The sequence below is a fragment of the Triticum urartu genome, chromosome 2 (assembly GCF_003073215.2).
Source record: "Triticum urartu cultivar G1812 chromosome 2, Tu2.1, whole genome shotgun sequence".
Classification (NCBI taxonomy): domain Eukaryota; kingdom Viridiplantae; phylum Streptophyta; class Magnoliopsida; order Poales; family Poaceae; genus Triticum; species Triticum urartu.
This window is the reverse complement of record NC_053023.1, coordinates 713963781-713981936: the sequence shown is the minus strand read 5'-3', so window position 1 is coordinate 713981936 and position 18156 is coordinate 713963781. Positions and strand designations below refer to the sequence as shown.

The 18156-nt window shown below is 43.1% G+C and overlaps 4 protein-coding genes across 7 annotated transcripts; 3 read left to right on the top strand and 1 right to left on the bottom strand.

The window, feature by feature from the left end:
• The first annotated feature begins 1798 nt into the window (after positions 1-1798).
• On the top strand, positions 1799-6688 carry LOC125540050 (probable LRR receptor-like serine/threonine-protein kinase At3g47570). 3 transcript variants are annotated; one of them, XM_048703622.1, is made up of 5 exons: positions 1799-2129; positions 2603-2644; positions 2736-5442; positions 5594-5917; positions 6061-6688. In XM_048703622.1, the coding sequence occupies exons 3-4, from the start codon at positions 2763-2765 to the stop codon at positions 5914-5916; spliced, it is 3003 nt and encodes a 1000-aa protein (XP_048559579.1). In that variant the 5' UTR covers positions 1799-2129; positions 2603-2644; positions 2736-2762; the 3' UTR covers position 5917; positions 6061-6688. The 3 variants fall into 3 exon arrangements, 1 of the variants encoding a protein (XP_048559579.1); XR_007297147.1 differs by having other exon boundaries at positions 1801-2129; positions 5569-5917; XR_007297148.1 differs by having other exon boundaries at positions 1801-2129; positions 5569-5917; positions 6053-6688.
• A 129-nt stretch (positions 6689-6817) lies between these two features.
• On the bottom strand, positions 6818-9213 carry LOC125540051 (mediator of RNA polymerase II transcription subunit 7a-like). The gene is made up of 6 exons (XM_048703623.1): positions 9082-9213; positions 8783-8940; positions 8636-8705; positions 8102-8268; positions 7947-8020; positions 6818-7185 (listed from the first exon to the last, which is right to left on the bottom strand). The coding sequence occupies exons 2-6, from the start codon at positions 8924-8926 to the stop codon at positions 7101-7103; spliced, it is 540 nt and encodes a 179-aa protein (XP_048559580.1). The 5' UTR covers positions 8927-8940; positions 9082-9213; the 3' UTR covers positions 6818-7100.
• Positions 9214-9353: 140 nt separating this feature from the next.
• On the top strand, positions 9354-13794 carry LOC125540052 (26S proteasome non-ATPase regulatory subunit 7 homolog A). The gene is made up of 10 exons (XM_048703624.1): positions 9354-9677; positions 9924-10016; positions 10104-10185; positions 11082-11178; positions 11259-11334; positions 11684-11742; positions 11818-11904; positions 13011-13098; positions 13203-13288; positions 13442-13794. The coding sequence occupies exons 1-10, from the start codon at positions 9491-9493 to the stop codon at positions 13511-13513; spliced, it is 927 nt and encodes a 308-aa protein (XP_048559581.1). The 5' UTR covers positions 9354-9490; the 3' UTR covers positions 13514-13794.
• Positions 13795-14392: 598 nt separating this feature from the next.
• LOC125540049 lies at positions 14393-16533 on the top strand. 2 transcript variants are annotated; one of them, XM_048703621.1, is made up of 5 exons: positions 14393-14764; positions 14852-14928; positions 15011-15108; positions 16001-16184; positions 16262-16533. In XM_048703621.1, the coding sequence occupies exons 1-4, from the start codon at positions 14587-14589 to the stop codon at positions 16158-16160; spliced, it is 513 nt and encodes a 170-aa protein (XP_048559578.1). In that variant the 5' UTR covers positions 14393-14586; the 3' UTR covers positions 16161-16184; positions 16262-16533. The 2 variants fall into 2 exon arrangements, with proteins under 2 accessions (XP_048559578.1, XP_048559577.1); XM_048703620.1 differs by having other exon boundaries at positions 14396-14764; positions 16284-16533.
• The last annotated feature ends 1623 nt before the right edge of the window (positions 16534-18156 follow it).

Below are 18156 nucleotides of genomic sequence, written 5' to 3'. Positions count from 1 at the left end.
ACAAGGTCATCCTTGCCCTGAAGTTTTAGTGCATACCAATGCCCTTGGACTTCACGAAGCATTCCCGGCCGTGCCGACAAAGTCAAGCTGAAGACGAACACCGCTTGCTTGTGGAGGGTCACTGTGAAGCTGATAGACGGCAGGGTCGCCCTCGATTAGGGTTGGGCTCCCTTCGCCGCCGTCCATGAGATCAAGATCGGGTACATGGTGACCTTCAAGTTGCTAACTCCCGACACACTCAAGGTCATTGTCCTCAACAACAACGGCACTGAAGTGGTGACCAGGTGCTAGAGGCACGACGACATGTTCGCTATGAACATCTAGGAGAGCTCTGGTTTGATTATTATTCAATCCCGTACTAGTTTGGTTCAGAAGTGCTTGGTTTAAATGTCATACTATCGTCAAAATTGCTAGGTTTAGTTTAAAACTATGTTTATATGCTATGTATTTGCGTGTCTTTGATTTTTTTCTGCTTAACCTTACCACGACGACGAGGAGGCTATTAGACAACATGCGTTCATGTGACCAAATGCCATGCCTTGTGTTTTCCGTCTAAATAACTGACCAACTAAACAGCCAATTTTCCGTTTCGTCCTAGTCAGGCTAGAGAGTATGCACGTAACTAAACAACACGTAGATGTTTTTTTTAACTGTGTTTTGCAATGCATGAAAAAGTTGCTACGGCAACCAAACACGCCTCAAAAAGGACCCAACCAGTTTGCATGCATGGGAGTACGAAGTGAAGTGTTCAATTCGAGCGCTTGGGCTGTCGTTCGGTTTGATCGCTAAAAGTTGGTGGTTCGGTGATTGGCAAAGTCCAATTATTATATAGGCCATTAAAGTCATGAAAATACAAAGATGAACATGGGTGCCCGCGCCCACGTGAATAGTAAATTCATAAAAAAATACTAAAAAATTCTGAAATTTCACAGTATGAAACTTAATCGATCATTCTACTCACGTATGAAGTTTCAATGATGTATTGACATCCAAGGTATTCTTAGTGAAAAAAATACAGATGTGACCATACTATTCATTAAATAGTGTTTTTAATATAGCTTCAATTTTGTCATTTTTGCCCAGATTGCTACGGATGTGATTTCTTCGTGAAACTATATATGCGAGTATACCGGTTGACTATGTATATTACAAAAATAAATTCAGTTTTTTTTTGTTTTTGTTTTTTTCTAGCATTTTTAAAAATTTACTATTCATAAAGGGTGTGCGCGCACCAATGTTCACCAAATCCGCGTCCACTAAAGTCAAGTCTATTCAAGGTTGATTTTCACGAAAAAGGTCATTGTTTTCTCAAATCCAATTATGGAGAGGGGGTCAATAGCAGCCACTACGGGCAGGAAAGTCGTCTTTGACTGATTATATTGATGTGGATTAAGCTGAAGAAAGAAAAATAACCTTTTATAGAATAAACAAGAAACACTTTGACCCTGTCAAAAAACTGACATTAAAGTAAGAGGTTTTCATGATTAAACATTGATCATCAATTTAATCACATGTTATGAAATTTGTGCTATTATTGGGAACTACTCCCTCCATCTCAAAATAAATATCGCTGATTTAGTATAGTACTCCCGCCGTCCGAAAAAGTTTGTCCCTCAAATGGATGTATCTAGTACCAAGTTAGTGCTAGATACATCCATTTGAGGGACAAACTTTTTCAGACAGAGGGAGTATATTTTAATACGAATTGAATGATATAACTTCTGTGACACATACCTCAAAACTTTTTACCAGACTAATGTTCAAAGTGGAACCTCAAAATACATGAATGTCATACAAATAGGGGCGGAGTACGTATTATTATGATTATTATTAATAATAATCACTTTCTTTGTTGAAATTTGGTCAATGCTGCTACTAATCACCGTTGGAAGCCGCCTTTGGCTGGTTCTACGGATAAGGATTGGACTGAAGAAAGAAAAAACAAGTTTTTTAGATAATATAAAGAAAAAACACGTTGACATTATAGCTTGTCAGTGGTAGGTACTTGGTTCGCCTATAATTGAAGCGTGTATGGCTCTAAGCAGCTAGTAAAGAACTTATATTGGCCTATCGCCGGTCTCCAACAAAAGTACGCAGGCTCTCTCTGAAGGAGGTGGTGCAAAGGCATGGTAAGTTACATACTGTTTCAGTGTTTCTACAGTTAAGATGACATGCTTTTGCAGTCTTGCTGCGTACTGTATAACTTCAGATCACTATCTTAATTTTCTAAACGTCCAATAAGTGGTGGGCACAGATGTCTAGCTTATCTTTGAGTTTGTATATAACTTCTTTTCTAGATCAAGAAATTACGAGTTTCTAATCAGCATGAAACACAATTTTATGGGCATTAGCCTGTGTGTTTGGTGATGATTATATATCACGGTGCTTGCTAGTTGATACAAACATGTTTTCCTGATAGATAAGTACATAAAAAGCTTACCATACAATTGTATAAATAAGAGGTCAGCTCTTCGAAGAAAGTTTATGTCCTACACAATATCTGAATGGCAAATTCGATTAGTAAAGCGCACAGTTATACTAGTAATATTCAACATTCAGTGTCTCTAGTTTTGACTTGTGCTTAATCTTGCTGATGGAACAGAGAACAAGTGTTGGCTCCTGATAGTGCAGGGCAGTCTTTCAGGTACTTCACTCACCAACAATTCCATATATTTGCCAGCACTTGTTGCCTGTCTAATTTTTTGCCGCTTGTATTATTTATGCATATAATGAAGCTCTAGATTCGACAAAGAAATCCAGCCATGATGGTTATTGCAGTTGGACAGTTTCTCTTGGCACTTGTGGCTTGCAGTACCCATGTCGTCGTCTGCTCCTCACATGGAAATGCGACAGATCGGTTATCACTGCTTGAATTCAAGGAGGCAATCAGTCTTGATCCCCAGCAAGCACTGATGTCCTGGAATGACAGCACTGACTTCTGTAACTGGGAAGGTGTCTCGTGTAGGCCTAAGAATCGACATCGCGTCACTTCCCTTGACCTCAGCGGTCGAGGCTTACAAGGGTGCATTTCTCTTTCACTTGGAGATCTTACATTTCTAAGAAATCTATCCCTACCAGGCAATCTGTTCATTGGACAAATCCCTGCGTCCCTTGGTCACCTGCAGCACCTCCAAAATCTCTACTTGAGTAATAACACACTCGAGGGTGAGATACCAGACTTCGCAAATTGTTCTAGTCTGCAGATGCTATGGCTGGATCGCAATCACCTAGTTGGACAAATCCCTACACATGCCAATTTTGCTCCTCACCTTCAAAGCCTGCTGATTTCATATAACAATCTTACCAGCAAAATTCCCGTTTCACTTTTTAACGTCACAACACTGACTCGACTTGATATCTCATCAAATCGGATCAGTGGCGAGATCCCAAGTGAAATCGGAAATATGCCCATGCTGCAATTCTTTTTCACCTGGGGAAATAAGCTATCAGGAAGGTTCCAACCAGCCATCCTCAGTGTGTCTTCTCTTGTTGTACTAAGCCTTGCCTCCAACTATCTAAGTGGCCAACTGCCATCCAACCTTGGTAGTTCATCACCCAATCTTCAAAAGTTTGGTTTATTTAACAACTTGTTCGATGGGCCTATCCCAAATTCGCTGGTGAATGCTTCTAAGCTATCCTTGGTTGATTTGTCGAGTAATAATTTCACTGGGGTGGTGCCTAGTTCTATTGGCAAACTTAAAGAGCTCTCCTGGTTGAATCTTGAATACAATCAATTACAAGCACGTGACAAGCAAGACTGGGAGTTTATGAATAGTCTAAGCAATTGCACTGAGCTACAGAAATTGTCGCTGCGTGGGAATCGTCTTGAAGGACGGTTATCAGATTCATTTGCCAACCTTTCTGCCAAACTTGAAATGTTCTTCTTCGGAAGAAACAGACTATCAGGGGTTTTTCCTGCCGGTATAGCTAACCTTCACAGCCTGAAGTTTTTGGCATTGGATGAAAACCAGTTTACCAGTGTCATTCCGGAATGGCTAGGGACTCTGGAGAACTTGCGGGGTATCGTATTAAGGAACAATGCTTTTACAGGATATATTCCATCTTCCCTCTCTAATTTATCTCTACTGGGGCAACTCTTTTTGGATTCTAACCAGTTGTATGGGCATATACCCCCGAGCTTGGGAAACCTCAAAACCCTTGAATCATTGGAACTTTCCAATAACATTCTTGATGGTAGCATTCCAAAGGAGATATTCAGCATTCCTACACTTAGAGAAATTGCGCTATCTTCAAATAGCCTAGGTAGACCACTTCCTACTGAAGTAGGCCGTGCCAAGCAACTACAGTACTTGTATCTTTCATCTAATAACCTGTCCAGTGCCATCCCTGACACACTGGGTAACTGTCACAGTATGGAATACATTGAGTTGGATCAGAATTTTCTTAGTGGAAGCATTCCAGTGTCACTGGGCAGCATCAGAAACTTGCAAGTACTCAATGTATCTCATAACCACTTATCAGGATCCATACCAAAGTCTATTGGCAGCCTGATGTATCTTGAACAACTAGATTTGTCATTCAACCATCTTGAAGGTGAAGTCCCAGAAACAGGTATATTCAAGAATGTGACTGCTTTATGGGTGGATGGGAACAAGGGGCTTTGCGGTGGTGCAGCGAAGCTACACCTACCGGCCTGCCCTGTTATTCCTTCAAATTCAACTAAGCACGTGAGATCAACAGTGCTCAAAGTAGTAATCCCATTAGTCAGCATGGTATCACTTGCTGTGGTCATATCTGTCTTGCTATTCTGGAGGAGAAAACGGAAGAAGGTTTACATGTCTCTTCCTTCTTTTGGTCGAAAGTTTCCCAGGGTTTCTTGCCACGATCTTGATAGAGCAACTGATGGATTCTCCACATCCAACTTGATTGGCAGAGGAGGATACAGTTCTGTGTACAAAGGTAGACTGTTGCAAGATGGAACTACTGTTGCTGTGAAAGTTTTCACCCTAGAGACAAGAGGAGCACAAAAGAGCTTCATTGTGGAATGCAATGCTTTGAGAAATGCGCGGCACCGGAATCTAGTTCCTATCCTAACTGCTTGCTCGAGTATCGATTCTAAAGGGAATGATTTCAAAGCCCTAGTATATGAATTCATGCCAAAGGGTGACTTGCACGCACTACTGTACTCAGCTTTGGGAGATGAAAACACTTCAAATTCAGAGCGCATTACACTAGCACAAAGGTTGAGCATTGTGGTGGATGTAGCAGATGCACTGGAGTACCTCCACCATGACAAGCAAGGAGCTATTGTTCATTGTGATTTGAAGCCTAGCAACATTCTTTTGGATGATAATATGACAGCTCATGTTGGAGATTTTGGCCTTGCGAGATTCAAAGCTGGTCCGACACAGTCATATTTCAGTGACTCGAACTCTGCTTCTTCGACTATAATAAAAGGAACGATCGGATATGTCGCTCCAGGTGATGTCTGTTGTTCATTTTCATGTTGTACCATATATGTTACAGCGTAACTTGAGAATGACTCCTTATTTATGATGCTTATGTTAATATTTTGACTAAACTATCGTTGTACGTGTTGTTACACAGTGGGCAACTGGTGGTGAAGTTTCAGTTGCTGGGGACGTTTATAGCTATGGGATTATTCTGTTCGAAACATTTTTGAGGAAGAGACCGACAGAAGATATGTTCAAGGATGGACTGAGCATCGCAAACTTTGTTGAGATGAATTTTCCTGCTGGGATATCACAGATTGTTGACTCTGAATTGCTACAAGATCGTCCAGCAGCCACGAAGGAAAAAGATTTGGACTGTTTAGTCTCGGTGCTAAACGTTGGACTTTGCTGCACCAAGTTGTCCCCGAATGAGCGCCCCAACATGCATGAAGTGGCTGCAAGCCTTCATGGAGTTAGGGAGGCATATCTTGGAGGAAGATAAGGTAAACACTTATTTAGTCTTTAATGCCGTAGGTGTTGTACATAATTTACATAAGGTTTATCACTAAATGTCTAAATGCATGTGCCATTTCTTTGCAAATAAGACCACAGTAGGCGAACTAACCTGATGCTTGTAGTCCCGCAGGTTGCCTCAAAAACCTGACCACAGGAGGTGGCTGCTGCGAACAACGAGTTTGTGGCTTCTGAATGTATGGTCAGGGTGTTCTACTACAAGTTTATTTTGCTGGAGTACTGTTGTGCAATGCGCTCAGTCTCTGATGTTACTCAAAGCAGAGTCTGAGTGATGGCTCTGGTTGGGATAATTTCGGGTTACATGTATTTTAAGGAATTAAGTAGCTGGTTCCATGCTTTGCATGTTACTAGTAGTATGATGATTGCTTTCGTGGGCATTGTTGCAATATGATTTGCTGGTCTAGACTCTTTTGATGTAGAAGTGGTGACTATTTTCTTACAGCTTGAGCCTACATCCTATATATGTTTTTCTCAATCCATGTAGAGATTAAATTGATCATGCATCTGTACATGTAAGTTGAAGTTTTTAGAAAGATCTCCTTGATATATACACGGAATTTGGTTGGAAAACAGTGAACTATCCAAGTTTCCTGTCTGGAACCCTATGTTGAAGCAAGGAGGGAGAAGGGATGGGGAAGAGGGTCAGCTCGGATGGGTGTGGCCATGTGGCAAAGGGAAAGCACACGCCCTTGGGCGAGGGTGGAGGGGGAGCGGCAAAAGTTGCCTTTTTCGACGGGGCTGGGGATGGCATAGCAAACTCTATCCTAAGTCCTCGACACCTATCATTGCGATCCCGTGACTCCTAAGAATGCTGCCAGTTTGGAGGCCTGGAGCATGCTACAGCTGCGCTCCGGTTGAAAACATGGAAATGGAAAAAAAAAGATTCTAAACATTACAATGGAAGTATCCAACATCGAGCTGACCAGGTTCAGTGCTTAAAAGCTTCACAGCACACACAGATGCATAATTCTTCTTCGAAAGCTAGAAATTTCTCATAATTGTCACTAGGCTATTTCTATGAGCAAACAGCAGAATGCATTCACCTCACGCCAATACTTCATCTTAATCAAGCCAACTTGGCACCAGGAAACCCAGGATACCAGAGGCCTTCACACTGGAGTCATAACCTGAAACCCAGGATATCAGAGGCCTTCACATTGGAGTCATAACCTGCTGCTGGCTCCCCTCAATAATAACCAGTGATTCCCCAAGCAGCCTTTGTGCCTCCTCTCTCCTCCTGAAATTAATAGAAAGAAAATACTTAATAAGGCTGTTAAAATAGCCTAGTTACAATAGTATCAGATGAATTAATGCCATAATTAACATCACTCATTAAAAGAACATTACATGTTGGAAGATCCAAACAAACACACATGTAACATACCATACAGTGCCTGCTCACAAATACTGTACAACAGTGGCAAACCACTTGTGCATACAGCATGTGCTCTTTACAAATCAATAGAAAACACTTGATTCGACATCAACAACATCACCGTTACCAACTTTTGAGCTATATTCAATCGTTTGAACTGCAGCAGCAAGTTCTGGCTGGGAGCAACTTTTGGTCTCCCAAGTTGCAGCAGATAACTAACCCGAGCTTTCTCTACGTCTGACATGCAGTTAGTGGTATGAGCGAAACAGAAAAAACTAATATTATAGAAGTCCTTCCTGATTAACAATTCATACTTGTATAAGGATGATAGGATAACATAATGATGATTATAGAACAGCATGATTATTGACACAATACAGTTCCCCTTGACATTATTACAAACGTACAGATATATGATGGTTGCTTCAGTGTACAGTACATGATTTCCAGGGACCAGGCAATCTAATAAAGCTAATGATAATACACCTGTATTCTGTAAGAGGTATTGACGCATAGCTAGTTGTCTATCCTTGTCTATAAATCATGTCGAATGGAAGATCAACAGTATGCTGAATTGCTGATTTAAACAGCCAAGTCAAACTGAAAAAAGTTTAGTTACTCACTGTTTTATATCCTCAATCGCTTGCTTACGACGCTGTATTTGGCTCTCAAGGAGGTGAATCAATGTTGCTCTTGCCTAAAAGAAAAAAGAAAATGAGTTATGGTAGTGAATTGCAGAAATAAATACACCATATGAAATGGAAACTGGGGCTCATACCTGGTGTGGTCGTAGGGAATTAAGAAGATGGTGCAAGTTCTTGAAAATGAGTGAAATGTCTTCAACCCTGCGGGCATACTGAGATGGTCTCTCCACTAAAATATCCGCTAGCTCCAAGATATGGAGTTGAAGCTCTCTGTTGAGTGTCCTTAGCTCCTTCTTGAAGTCTGAAGGATAATCAGTTTAGCAAATATCGAGCCCACTACATCAAATAAGATAAACAGTACTTTGCGCTCGAAGCATATAAGAAGTCCAATGTTCAGAAATTCAGTAGCTAGTAGCTGCTACGTCGGCTAGCGAGTAGGGATTAATCGGCCGATAAATGAGTTCATCGGCTACTCCGTGACCCACGGAGCAGGGATCAATCGGCCAGTTAACTGATTTATTGGCTGGTATTTTGAACAATAAGAACAACCACTTTGGTTCGTCATAGTTTACGACAGTAGCCTTAAACCATTTAACATATCACAGAGTAACCATTTGAAGTACATTATAGTACATCACTACACAAGTGTTGACAGGAATGAGACGGACCGATATCTGGACCCTTTGGGTAAAGCTGGCGAACACCTTGATCCTCCAGACTTGGCAGCACCACATCCGTCTACAGAGGCAAAACCCGGAGTCAGACTTGACACAGGCACTGAAACATTACGACGAAGAATGTGGTGAGCAACATACTGTGTAGGTAGCACCAAAGAGCTGGTACGACCCCTCGATCGGCGGTGGAGGCTCCGGCGCAGACGAGGGGTCCTGCTCGAAGTCCTTGTACAGCCGGTAGAACGGAGGAGGCGGAGGGTACGCCGACGACGTCGCCATTGCCATCTCGCCTTATTCTTCTGCGCACAAGGAATCGAGACGAGGACCGAGAGGAACTAGGGTTACATTTGAATCGGAGAAAGTGAGTGAAATGGCAGGGCTGGGAACGGGGGGAAGAGGCGCAGTAGGCAGGAGAAGCTGCAAGTAATACAGATTCGTACCTCGAGGAGCGACCACGGGGACGGAGGGCCGCCGGCGAGCGGCGGCGAGCGAGCGGAGACGGGAGACGAGACGAGGCCGATGCGGGAGGCGACTGACCTTGGTTCGAGATGGGACGGTGGTGATGGGCCAGGATCCACGAGGTTCCATCTGAACCGTCCATTTGCCATCGGACGGCGCACGAGTCGCGGGTCGAGTCCTTTTTGCGTCCACGTCCCTAGATTGAATCGTTTTTCTGAAAAGGAGCCCCCGCACCTTCCGCCTCCGCAAGAAAGAAAGGAAAAGAGGGGAAGCAAAGCGCAAACGCGGCCGTCGCAGCAGCCAGCAGAGGAGCAGCCGCACACCCGACCGCAGCCGTACGCCGCAGATCCGCCGCCGCGCTAGGGTTTTCGCGCCGAGGGGAGAGGGGAGATGGACGTGGTGAAGGCGGCGCAGCTGTCGGGGCGGACGCTGGAGAAGGTGGTGGTGCACCCGCTGGTGCTGCTCAGCATCGTCGACCACTACAACCGCGTCGCCCGCGACACCAGGAAGCGCGTCGTCGGCGTGCTCCTCGGCACCTCCTCCCGCGGCGTCGTCGACGTCACCAACTCCTACGCCGGTAAGCGAACGACCGAACCCCTGCCCGCCCGTCTCTGCCCTGCTAGGGTTTGCGCCGTCCGGGTCCGCCCCGCCTGTTTCCGGGGGATCTGCGCCTCTGGCGGGGCCTAGGGTTCGCGGAACCCGCCCTGGCTGTAGCTGCTGTTAGATCCGCTGGCGCGAAACCCTTGCGTGATTAGATCTGCAGAGCTGTTTTACGGTGGTGGCCTACTGAATTTGTGAATTGCGGCGGCGTGTGATCTTGCAGTGCCGTTTGAGGAGGATGACAAGGACCCGAGGATCTGGTTCCTCGACCATAATTACCATGAGTCTATGTTCTCCATGTTCAAGAGGATCAACGGTATGCTGTTTTAGAATTTTTAGATATGCTTGGACTTGGAATGTGTGATTGTTTCTGTTGAATACTGATGAGCTGGTTCGGATGCAGCCAAGGAGCATGTTGTTGGCTGGTACAGCACTGGTCCAAAACTAAAGGAGAACGACTTGGATGTTCATGCATTGTTTACCAAGTATGATTCTGCTCTGCAACCATTTATCCCGCAGTAATTTAGAAGCTCTTCTCAGTTTGTACACAATTGTTTGGTACAATGTTGGAATGCAAGCGTGAACTCTTCAAGGAGGCTAGCTGTCTCTATGAAGTATTTACCATTCAATCATAATCTAGTTTGGTTTCAGTTGCTGTTTAATTTTGTGCATCTAGTTCCACATGTGGCTGCAGAAATTTCGCCTGTGCACAAAACTTTGTTGTACTCATCTGTGAAGAAATATAAGAGCGTTCAGATCACTACTTTAGTGATCTAGTGATCTAAATGCTCTTATATTTCTTTACAAAGGGAGTACAAATTAGTCGCAAAGCTCCCAAAATGCATGGCTATTTTTTATTTTTCCTTCAGTTGTGCTACTGTCCAGAGCGATGGGAAAGTTCTGATGGCCTTATGTAGAGTGTGTAATTTAGATGTCCTGATATATGGTGTTAGTTATGAAAGAATTGGCAATCTTAGGCATTACGGTGAATAGTCAGCCTGATGATATTTACGTTGGATTGGTCTGCTACTGTAATTCCTCTCCCTCCATCAGTAAAACAATCTAATGTTTAATCAACTTGTTTGCTTGAACCGACTCATGACTTCAGTGACATGGTTGCACCTTTATATGATTTCGGAAGATAAAAGAACAGTGTTAAAATTACCGTACATACATACTTTGCGTTCACTACCCTTTATGTATCATTTTTTGGGGGGTGTTGATGGTGGGGACTGGGTTTGGTGCTGGAACTATCCTTTTTTCTGCCACCCTTCTAAACTAATGTTATTCCTATGGGTTAGGTCCCAGGATGCCTTTCTTGTATTCCCTTGTTAGGCGCTTACTCTTATGCAGTTAATTTTTTTTTCTTTACATTGTGCAGCTATGTTCCTAATCCTGTCCTGGTGATTATTGATGTTCAACCCAAGGAGTTGGGAATACCCACCAAAGCATATTATGCTGTAGAAGAGGTTAAAGAGGTGGGTGTATGGTCTAAGATGTTAGAGATTTGATGTTTGCTTATTCGGCTTCACTAACGTGATATGGTTTTCCTTTACAGAATGCTACTCAGAAAAGTCAGAAGGTGTTCGTCCACGTGCCATCAGAAATTGCAGCCCATGAAGTCGAGGAAATTGGTAAGAACTAGTCTGTTTGAAATTGCATGAGGAAAGGGCATCATGTTTGGCACTTTCAAGTTATAGATTCAGTAGTTCAGTCACGCTTTCTGATAACTAGTCACTTTCTGCAAGAAATCAATGTTCAGGATATCTGTAACTGGTACCATATCGGTTGGGTGCTGAGTAGGGATAAATAGGCGAATTTTCCAGTTAATCGGCTATTCAGTGACCCGCTGAGTAGCATTAACTGACCGATATGCCGATTAACTGGCTGATTTTTGGAACAATGCAAGAAATATAATTTTGTTTGAGAGGTTTTGGGTTCACTTCATAACTTTAGCTGATGTATGCTTTATGCTCTCTTCAGGAGTTGAGCACCTTCTGAGGGATGTGAAAGACACAACAATAAGCACACTTGCAACAGAGGTAATGTTTCATAAGAATTAAGATGGCTGGATACAGGTTGCAGCTTGTGCCCCTAATTTTCATTTGCCAATGTAGGTCAGCAGCAAGCTTGCAGCCCTGAAAGGACTCGATGCGAGGCTTACGGAGATCCGGGGTTATCTAGATCTTGTAAAACGACGGCCAGTGAATTGTAATACGACTCACTATAGGGCGAATTCGAGCTCGGTACCCGGGGATCCTCTAGAGTCGACCTGCAGGCATGCAAGCTTAGTACAACTTTACACTAAAGTTAGTACAAAGTTGAGACACTTATTTTGGGACGGAGAGTATATGTTATGTTAGACACTTCTTTTGGGGGGTAACATTCGATCATTTCTTCTGCTTGTGTCTCAGTAATCCCTATTATACTTGATCCTCACCAGGAAGTTCTGTTGTCCCCATGAACCTTAAATGTTTTAAATGTACATCTATATTCTTAAAGGTTATCTGGGATGAACTAGTTAATTGATGTAGTCTCCGGAAGAAAATTGTGATGCTTTAGTAGTCTCTGGAAGAAAATTGTGATGCTCGAGTACTCCCCGGAAGAAAATTGTGATGCTTTTTAGCGATGGATGTTTTTCCTTAGGAATTATATGAAAGTTGTGCAACCAGTGAGTGGTTGAAAGATACCTACTCTTAGGCCCTTCTCAGTGCCCCACCTTGTACATGTGCTATTGCTATGGCTGCCAAGTAGGGAATTTTTTTGATGTGGCAAGATAATTAAGAAGAGAGAGAGGAGTTTGGTTACCCCAGGAAGAAACGATGCTAGATGCGCATACCTAGATGAAAACTCAATTTTCCATAAAAAAGACGAAAACTCGTCCACAACTAATTAAATGAAGGAAGCTTATCAACAAGAAGCTAAGCACCCATGCAATGGCAGAGGCCTTAGTGCGTGTGGTATCACTAGCAGTTTCCGCCAGAAGTTAAGGCAGATAGGATGCGAAGGGTGCTTTAGAGCCTTCAATACATCACTTTGGTTGGGGGATATACTATATGTGGGTGGTTAAATCATGCTTTTTATATGTCTGTTTTTCTGTCCTCAGAACAGTAATTTGTCTGTTCATGTTGTAGCTTCACCACTTATTAGGTCCCCAGTAGGATAAGAAAAACATGATAATTGATGATATATGCATGCCTTAACACATGAGATAATGCTTGATATTTTTAGCGAGTACTCAGAGTTGAGAACAGTTCAAAATTCATCCAAATTCTGTTACTGAAGCAGTTCTACATTTTTACTCATGGAGTGTAATATATTTGTTCTGTTTTTTTTTCAGGATGTGTTTAATCTGCTCCCCAATCTCAACGTAAATGAGCTCATTAAAGCGTTTGCAGGTAATCATGCATGTCGCCATCAGTTTACCAGAACCGGCTTGTTTTCCCCTTCCATTTTCTGGGTTTGCTTATTGCAGCAACTTTATATCTATCTTTTCATGCAGTGAAAACAAATGATATGATGCTGGTCATTTACCTGTCTTCTCTTATCCGGAGTGTCATTGCTCTCCACAATTTGATCAACAACAAGGTAAGTTGTTTCTGTCCGCTAGTTTAAGCTGTTGCCAATCCTTCCATCCTTAGCTATATTGGTGTCTTCATGTTGATCTTATGAAGTCAAGTTATACCCTTCTTTCTGCAAATTTTGCGATAAGTGTGTAATCTTTTATGTTATTCCTTCCAGATGCTAAACAAGGAACACGAGAAGGCCGAGGATTTGAAGCCAGCCGCCGTACCTACTGCAGCCGGGAGCTGAATGTCCTTGTTTGCCTCAACATGGGGATAGCGATCTATGACCCAGCATGGGGCAAAAGAAACTGTGACATGTTAGCATTGTCTCATTTGTACCAAGTCTCTTGACCTTCAATTTACACTTTGATGTTTACTTCATGTACGACGAGGTCAACGACAAAACCTTACATTCTGTGAGCTCTAGGTCTTTTTGAGGTTTATAATCTAGATCTTATACTGTTTCATCTGCCGTGTCATGGTTTGTGATGCGGATTATCTTAGTAAATGTATGCTTCGTTAGAAACATTACTGCCAGTTTACAATGTTGTCTTGGTGCTTTGGTAGAGTCGTCAGGCTCTTTGGACAGATGGAACATTGAGTCGATTTCCTTGGTAAAATTTTGGCATGGCTTGGTACTGATAAAGGGAATCAAACACCAAACGAAAGAACCTACTTGTACAGTTATATCGATGCTCCAAAATTTGATTGCTTTAGCGCAGAAAAGGCAACCAAGACTAAGAGAAGGGAAATCATACATCTGATTCAGAAAAGTTCCTAGAACATCTTATATTTGTGAACGGAAGTAGTTCATACTACTCCCTCCGTTCTTAAATATTTGTCTTTGTAGACATTTCAAATGACTACTACATACGGATGTATGTAGACATGTTTTAGAGTGTAGATTCATTCATTTTGCTTTGTATGTAATCACTTGTTGAAATGCCTAGAAAGACAAGTATTTAGGAACGGAGGGAGTAGTATTTAACTTTCTGATTCTGAAGCATTGCTATCTCCAGATTAGTTCCAGGTTTGAATTTGTTATCTGCTGTTGAAACCGAATTGGAATTGGAATTTGAATTCGCTGCTGAAATAAGAATATACGGATACAAAAGCTTCAACTGGATGAAGTTTAAAGACGGGGAACGCGCATAGTAGTACTCTCAACTCAACCTCCTCCGCCGTGCCCCCGTGTGTTCTCTCTCGCCGTGCCCAACCCCCCAACCCCCGTGATCGATTCCGATTCCGTGCCCGCGCGTCGAGCGATCAGCCCAGAGAGCTCGTCGACGAATCTCGCTCGTGTCCATCAGATCGCCATCGATGGCCTTCCCCTCTTTCACATGGCCTTTCCGCCGCCGAGCCGGCCCAAGCAAACCCTCCGCCGCGGAGGGGAAGGAGGAGGACGCGGAGGCGCTCGGCGTGACGCCGCAGCTCCTCGACTTCCTCCGGACGCTCTCCCCCGACGCCTTCAAGTCGTCCGCCCTCCAGCTCCACCAAGGCACCCCCTCCTTCCTCCCCTCTCGATTCCGCCCCCCTGCTAGTTCAGTCTCGATTACTGACGGTGATGCGCCATGTTGTCTCGCAGGGGCCTCCGCGGAGGCGGCGGGAGAGCTCTCGGACTGGCAGCAGCGGCACGCCGTCCTCGTGCTCGCCAGAGCCAAGGTAGGTCCCCCGCGGATCTCGTCCTCCACTTCTCTGAAGAGATGGCTCTGAAGTCTCAAACTGTAAATTGCGATCCCTGCAGGAACTCGCTAAGGTCCGCTATGATCTGTGCCCACGCCACATGAAGGACAAGCAGTTCTGGACAATCTACTTCCTGCTCGCCAGGACCTACATCTTGCCGTAAGCTCTTACCTCATTAGCTTTCGCCCATGTGCAACTGCATTGTTCCAGTACAAGTGCTCAATTAGCTTCATGGTGGTGTCGAATTTTTGGATCCTCAGTTAGGAATTCTAGTCCAACCTGTTCCTTAACACCCCATCAAAGTATTCCATATCTAAGCATGATTGTTTCAGTTAAATCTAGTACAACTGTGCTGTCCTTGTACATAAAATCCAGCCAAAAGGGATTGTCATCTGAAGATAATAGACTATGTCAAATGTGAGTACCTGTATATGTGTTGAAATTCCCGTGGATCAAATGTAAAGTGTGGTCTCTGTTTGCTGAAGTACCCTTTGAGGTGTAATGCTTCCACCAGAGATTAGCTACAGTACTGGTGCTCTTAGTTTCATAAAATTTCTGGCATCACACCGGTATCTCAGTAAAGCAACTAGTATTATGGAATGTGGTAGCCATGGAGGTGATTGCTCATTGCTGTACTTCACTAGCTTCGACTTACTGAAAAACTACATTGAAACTGTTAACTGGTTCAAGATTAAACTGAACCACTGCAGCTACCTTGGTTAGATAATCTGGCTGAAATAAGAACTCAAATCCTTGGTTAGTCTGGGAGATGTATCTGTTAAAGGTTGAGCTTACATAATTCAGGCTAACATTATTGGTTATCATGTACGGTGATGAGACCAAATTTTATATGGATGTTCTTCTGCAATTTTGTGCAGAATTTACTATCAGCTACTCTTTTAGCAGCTGTTGAGACTTGAGAACCGAGATGTATTGATGTGTTGTGGTCATCATAGAGACTTAAGCTCCAGCTGATATATTGATACTCTAATTCTGTCCTGCCATGGGTTATCAACAACATCAACATTTAAAACATGTTGTGTTCTTACAGGTACGAGTTACGTGCCATACAAAAAGAAAAGGTAAGAAGGATGGAGACAGAGAACGGAAAGTCAAAAGATGTGATTGCTGTTGAGGTGGAGATGCAGGAATCAAAATGCAGTAGAGAATCTCAAACGTTACCAGATGATTCAGAACCTCAGGGTTCATAGTTGATGTTGCTGATGGCATATTAGGTAAGGTTCGGAAGCAGCAGTATCAAAATTGATATCCAACTTATTTCAGAGCTCATATTCTCAGTTGGATGACCCAGGTTTCAAAACTGTATTTTGCAGAAGCTTCAGATGCATGGGCTGAGTGTTCATTGTGGCTTCTGGATGGATGTAGCAATCTGCTCAGTGTGCCATTGGGGTGCCTGTATATGTAGTAATCAAATTTTGGAGTTTAGGAATTTTGAGGCAGCACGCTGCATCTGCTGATAGCTCAACATAGCAGCTGTTTGTTGGCTGTGCACTGACATGTAAGCTGGTGTGAACTTGGCCGTGATCTTGAATTGAAGTCCATGTACTCCCTCCGCCCCAAAAAGCTTGTCTTAGATTTGCCTAGATACGGATGCATCTAGACACGTAGTGTTAGATACATCCGTACCTAGATAAATCTAAGACAAGCCTTTTGGGACGGAGGTAATACTCCCTCCGTCTGAAAATACTTGTCATCAAAATGACTAGAAGGGGATGTATCTAGATGTATATTAATTCTAGATACATTCTTTTTTATTCATTTTGATGACAAGTATTTTCGGACGGAGGGATTATCTTTTATGTATTCTTGTGCGGGCTTTTCCCCCATATTGTTTGAGGCATTCACAGCTTACTGTTTCGCTGCCCAGCTATTCTGGAACTTTACAGGAAATTCTGCTGCACTGAAACATTTGTTATGCACGTCGAGTTGATTTTACAGGGATTTCTAGTCTCATTTAAGGCAGATTTTCTGCTTAATTTAGTTAGGCATAAGGCATACGAGTCATATCTCAAATTAATTGTGTGTTTCATGACATCTCAAACTGAAATCAAGATCCCAAGACTGAAACTGGACAAATTGATGCGAAATATTTGTTCCATTATAAAGTCAATACCATAGTATGATGCATACAATACTTCCTCCATACGGAATACGCTTAGATACATCCGCTTGAGCGTGAACTAATTCAAGACGGAGGGAGTAGGCAGGAAGACGCAGGGAAATAGCAGAGTGGTAGTATCATGTAGGTCAAATGCTTAGCAGCATGGTTAATTGAATCAACTTGCAGAGAGCAGAATACATGCTGTACACATTACACTCAATATCACAATTGGCATGATACAGTACTGTATATCAGCATGTGCAATGCCAAACAGGATGGGATAAGTATGAACTGATTAGGCATTTGCATGCTATGGCAGTTTAGCTTTCATCACCCAAGTAGCTTTGCAGCAGATTATAAACTACCTCAACATATTGTAGTCTCGGTCTCTCGGATTCAGGTTTTGAAAAATTAATTGCAAACGGGGCATGTTTTTTATAAAAAAAAATAGTACTGTATTAGACAATCAGTCTTCTCGCAAAAAAAAAATACAACCATAGTTCTCGTCCATCCCCTCGATCCTTTACAGTTGAGTTAATTACACAAAACCACAACTTCAGGATAACTTATAACACTTTACCACAACGTTTGAGTTTTTTAACACAAAACCACAACTTCGGAGCAACTTATAACACTTTACCGCAACTTTTGAGTTTTTTAATACAAAGCCATAACTTCTGAACTAATTCTCAACATTGAGCCAAAATCTATCGGTCAACTACTTTAATAGCCAATCTGAATGATTTGGCCCACATGTCAGGCTCTAGGTAGCAAGTTCCCTCTTACGTGGCGCTGACTGGATATGTGTAACATAGCAGTCTGCATACGACATCATCGTATCCTCGACGATGCGTTCACCTGCAGCTCCCCAAGACCTCTCTGTCTAGTTCGCGTGCCCCGCCTGACCATGCCATAGTCCGGACGGGTGCGGCTTTGCGACACTAGGAACCTCACCTTCAAGGATGCTCGGAGTGATCATCCTGTCGCAGAATTTCGACCACCCCACCAACAACCAGCTCCCTGCTCAATGCGTCGGTGGAGTTGATAGCGCCGGTAAGGGATGGCAAGAGGAGGAAATGGTAGGC